Source organism: Hevea brasiliensis, chromosome 8 (genome assembly GCF_030052815.1).
Source record: "Hevea brasiliensis isolate MT/VB/25A 57/8 chromosome 8, ASM3005281v1, whole genome shotgun sequence".
NCBI lineage: Eukaryota > Viridiplantae > Streptophyta > Magnoliopsida > Malpighiales > Euphorbiaceae > Hevea > Hevea brasiliensis.
In genome coordinates this window covers 22467033-22471363 of record NC_079500.1, presented here as the reverse complement: position 1 = coordinate 22471363, position 4331 = coordinate 22467033, and the positions used below count along the sequence as shown (strand labels likewise).

At 31.0% G+C, this 4331-nt stretch overlaps 1 protein-coding gene across 1 annotated transcript; it reads right to left on the bottom strand.

Annotated features, from left to right (window-relative positions):
• Window positions 1–421: 421 nt before the first annotated feature.
• Window positions 422–3685, bottom strand: LOC110638702 (transcription factor bHLH113). Its single transcript, XM_021789323.2, has 5 exons — window positions 2671–3685; window positions 2457–2585; window positions 2244–2309; window positions 2016–2114; window positions 422–840 (listed from the first exon to the last, which is right to left on the bottom strand). Exons 1-5 carry the CDS (start codon window positions 3025–3027, stop codon window positions 670–672), a joined length of 822 nt encoding a protein of 273 aa, XP_021645015.2. The 5' UTR covers window positions 3028–3685; the 3' UTR covers window positions 422–669.
• Window positions 3686–4331: the final 646 nt, after the last annotated feature.

Here is a 4331-nt window from a genome sequence, read left to right as displayed (position 1 = left end):
AAAGTATTGAATTGCATAACATGACTGCAATAGGAAACGAACCCTCCTTTTTTTTTTTTTTTAACAAGAAAAAAATAAAAAAGCTCATTATAACCTCTTTAGGTCGCCTCTACTCAAAATGGCATTAATAATTGGGTGAAAATATTCGACCGTTCAATTTGAAAGTTTAATTTTATCCATTTTCAAGTTTTTATCTAAATTAGTCTAAACATTTCAATTTAATCTCAATTATCTAAATATTAAGAAAATAAAAAATATGAACATCTTAATTTTTAACTTAAATAAAAAAAATTAAAAAAATTAACAAAAAAAATAAATCAAATTTGATTAAAAAATAAAAAATTTAATCATAAATTTTTTATTATTAAGATAAATTAAATTTAAATTAAAACTTTTAAATTAATTTAAATAAAAAATTAAAATAAATTAAATTAAACTCACCTAATAATAAGTACAGGAGCAAAATGAATATTTTCGCCAAAAACACACTTCCCACCCTAAAACCCACTTGTATTTTCTTACCATAAACTACCAAGGAAAGATCCTTCCTTTCCTTTCCTACTTTGTCACCTAATCTACACCAAAAATAGCAGTCAAAAGCTTCCCCTATTTTTAACTTGTTGATCCTCAATTGTAAAAAATTATGAGTTGATGGACAGGTGGATGGATTCACTGATAGTGCTTGGTTGTTAATGGAGGTGAAAAATTGTTGCACATTGCAGGTGACCAGTAATCTGCACCATTGCTGCTTGCTACTTGTAGGGTCCATTCCACTGGTACCAGACACAATCCCCTGCTACTCATGTCCTTTCTTGATTCTTCTCCATTTTCTTCGCTCTTCTGTTCATTATTTACCACAGTAAAAAAAATTTAAAAAAAAACAGGCCAAACCCATCTCATTTCCACATGAGATCACAATATATCAAAGTAACACCACCAATGGCCAAGTACTATGTCTTTATTAAAAAGTTTCGAATTGGTATACCAATTATAATAATTAATAAAAAAATTAATCAACACCTTTTTTTAGATAAAATATTCAAACCATCTTTCTTGTTATTTCATTTCAATCAATTAACTTAAATTTATTAAAATTAAATCTCTTCACTTTAATTTTATTTTAAAAAGAAATCTCATAACTTACCCTTTTGCTCTCTTTGTCTTATTTTTCTTTTTCTTACTTTTAAGATTAAAATTAATAATTATTACCATCAAATTATTTTTTTAATTAAATTTATTATAATAAAATTATTAATTATATATATTTTATTTATAATTAATTAAATTTGATTTGTAACCCCATGAAAAAAATACCAATAATAATAAAAAAATTTAAATTTTAAAATAATATCTTATTCATATATGATATTTTATCAATATTTTAATATTTAAATAAAAAATAAATAATAAACAATAATTTATAGATTTATATTAATTAAATATTAATTTAGTGTTAATTTAAAAAAATAACCTAGAATAGCAAGTTAAAAAGATATTTTCTAAATAAAATTAAAGTTGAGAAATTTTATTTTAATAAATTAAAATAAATAATTAAAGATAATTGATATAATTTACTCACCTTTTTCACTATTGTGAATTTCCTTTACTGCAATAATAGTTGTACATATTTTATTTTATTAATAAAAATAATTCAATTTGACTTAAAAATATCAAAACAAAACAAATCAAATCAAAGAACCAAATCAAATTGAAGAATTTTTTAAGAAATTAGATTTAATTTCCAAATTTTAACAATTAATACAATAATTGAATGGTGCTAACCTCTAGCTCCAACACGAAATTTCTAACTCCTAACAAACAATTGTATTTATTTTATTTTTTTGTCTAGAAGACGATTAAAATGTTATATTGAAATTATAATATTACTAAGGTAAAACTGATCAGTAATATTATATATACAGGACCTACAATAACCAGGTGATATCAAGACCAATAATAAAACATGGGAGGATAGTGAAAAATATGACAGCGATGATGTAGAGCACGGTACTCACAGGTAGATGTTGCAGGTACAGAGAGCACAGCGCCTGAACCTGCTCTTGAAGGAACTTGATATATCCCATCGCTTCATGTAGAACTGATGCCGTATCAGTCTGTAACATATTTCATACCCAAACATATCCTTGCTGTTTATATTCATTTAAATAATAAACGAAAATAATGAAATAATTTTGAGCAATAAACAGAATTATATGTCCAGTGTTTTTTTTTTTTTTGGTTACTTTTCCAAAGGGTGATACAAGCTGCTGCAATGCAGTGATTCGTTCTCCTAGCGTCTCTTTTCTCACCTGTTTACAAAGAAATTTAATTATCAGACATTAAAGAAAAAATATGTGCAATACCATTGCAGAAGTTTCTGACAAGAAAAATATATTTAACATGCAAATATAGAATATGTGCAGTGACATGCAGATCTTTAGGAAGCAAATATGAACCTTTGGATAGGTAGGGGAAATGAGATTCTCTGTTTTGGCCTTTTTACATGTCCTGGTATTTGTTAAAGCAGTTCTTGCTATGGCCGCAGTGCACTGCACAGGTTGTTGGCCTGTCCCATTTCTTTTTCTCTGCAAAAAGTTACTAAATGTAAGTAAAAAGGCAGAGACAATAAAAAACCCAAAAGCAAAAGAGCTCTCTGTAATAAATACAAACCTTTACATTTGATCTTGAGGCAGTGTTGACATTGACATTTTTGCTGCTGCTGTTGTTGGCAGAAGAAGTAGAAGAGGAGTCACTGCATGTGACCCCAGAAGACTTCTGAAGAGTGCTTGTCGTGGGCTCGCTACGTTGATGAACATTAGTATCAGGTTGGTTTTCCTGAAGATGGTGAAAGCCTTCGAAGCAGATCATTTTAGAAGGCTTTCCAGTGGCAGTGGAAGAAGAAGTGTAGTGAAGGGCATGGCCCATATCAATACCAACAACGCTATCATCATCGGAAAACAGCAACTGAGAGAAACTAGTAGTGCTGGTTCCTCCTGCTCCGAGATGGTCCCTATCGCTATCAGCCATGATGACAAAAGCACTACTCAAAATTTTAAAGGGGACAAGAGTAACTTTCTAGTACTTTATTCCCTATCCCTCTTTATTTCTTGAACTGGGTTTGTGGCGGTGAAGAGGTGGAGGTAGAGGAGAGAGGTGGCTATGAGGCGGCAGCAGTAGCCGTAAGAGCAGTGGGGGAATGATGTGAAGACTGGGGAGGTGGAGTTGTTTTCAAGATTGGCTTTTGGCATTTGGGGTGTTTTCAGTCAAAACCACCGGACACAAGAAAACCGTGGTTGAGTCGTCCAAAGCAAAATGGTTGGGGTGAAAGGGCAGTTTGGTTACTTTCTTTCTTCGTTTCTTTGTTTCTTTTGCTAAGCTAAGAAACCAGACGAGACTAGTCACCACTCAGGACTCGACACCAAGCACTCAAGAATATGGTTCTTCGAACGTACTGGGACTTGACGACCTTCTCATAGTGTGTGTACACTCGGATTCTTTCACGCGCCTAGTGACGTTTGACAAGGAGGTCTTTTGGTTTGCTTGCTTGAATGGGCATAAAGGGCATTGGAATTTGGAAAGCCTACCTACTCGTCGGAAAAGATTGAGAGCGAAAGATTGTTAAATAAAGAAAATAAAGAAAAAAAACAAAAATTCTAGAACATAGGGCATATAATTTTAAAATCAATTATGGTTTCCGTTAAGCAATTTTCCTAGAAGAGAAATTTTATAATAATTAAAATACTCTAACAACTATGTACATAATACCTTTTCTTCTCACCTTCACTTTTATATCATCCTCTCGTGCTCTCTCTCTTTTTCTCTCTCTCTAAAAAAAAAAAAAAAAAAACTAATACCGCAAAAACTTCATTAATGTCTAAACAATTGAAGGATCTCAGCCATTTCCACAAAAAAAAAAATCTATAAATCATTTTATGTGAAAATAAACCCATGCCATGAAGGTAGAAAGAAAAGTGATATAGTACCCCCAAAAGTCCAAATAAGTTTTCAGAGAGTTTGGATCATTTGAGATCTAGTCAGATTTTGATCATTATTTAGGTAATCGAATGAGGCGTTCGAATAGAGAACAGGGTGTTTGAATAAGGGACGAAATGACTGAACAAAGCACATGATGTTCAAATAAGGCACAAGGTATTCAGATAAGGTATAAGATATTCGAACAAAGTATAAGGAGTTCAAATAAGAAAGGACAATCTTAGAAATCAGACGCAGATTGTTTGGATGCTCTATATCTCTACCGAGAATATCATCTCATAAGGTGTTGTATTTCTATAATACATGGAGAAAAATAACTGCATATGAGTTGGCAAGAT

Bases quoted from the DNA above. Each gene is read 5' to 3' on its own strand.
- LOC110638702 (XM_021789323.2), bottom strand. From the start codon at position 3,027: ATGGCTGATAGCGATAGGGACCATCTCGGAGCAGGAGGAACCAGCACT. The intron at 2,586-2,670 runs GTTTGTATTTAT...AACTTTTTGCAG, and splicing joins CCTCAAGATCAAATGTAAAG to AGAAAAAGAAATGGGACAGG. The intron at 2,115-2,243 runs GTAACCAAAAAA...AATATGTTACAG, and splicing joins TTGTATCACCCTTTGGAAAA to ACTGATACGGCATCAGTTCT.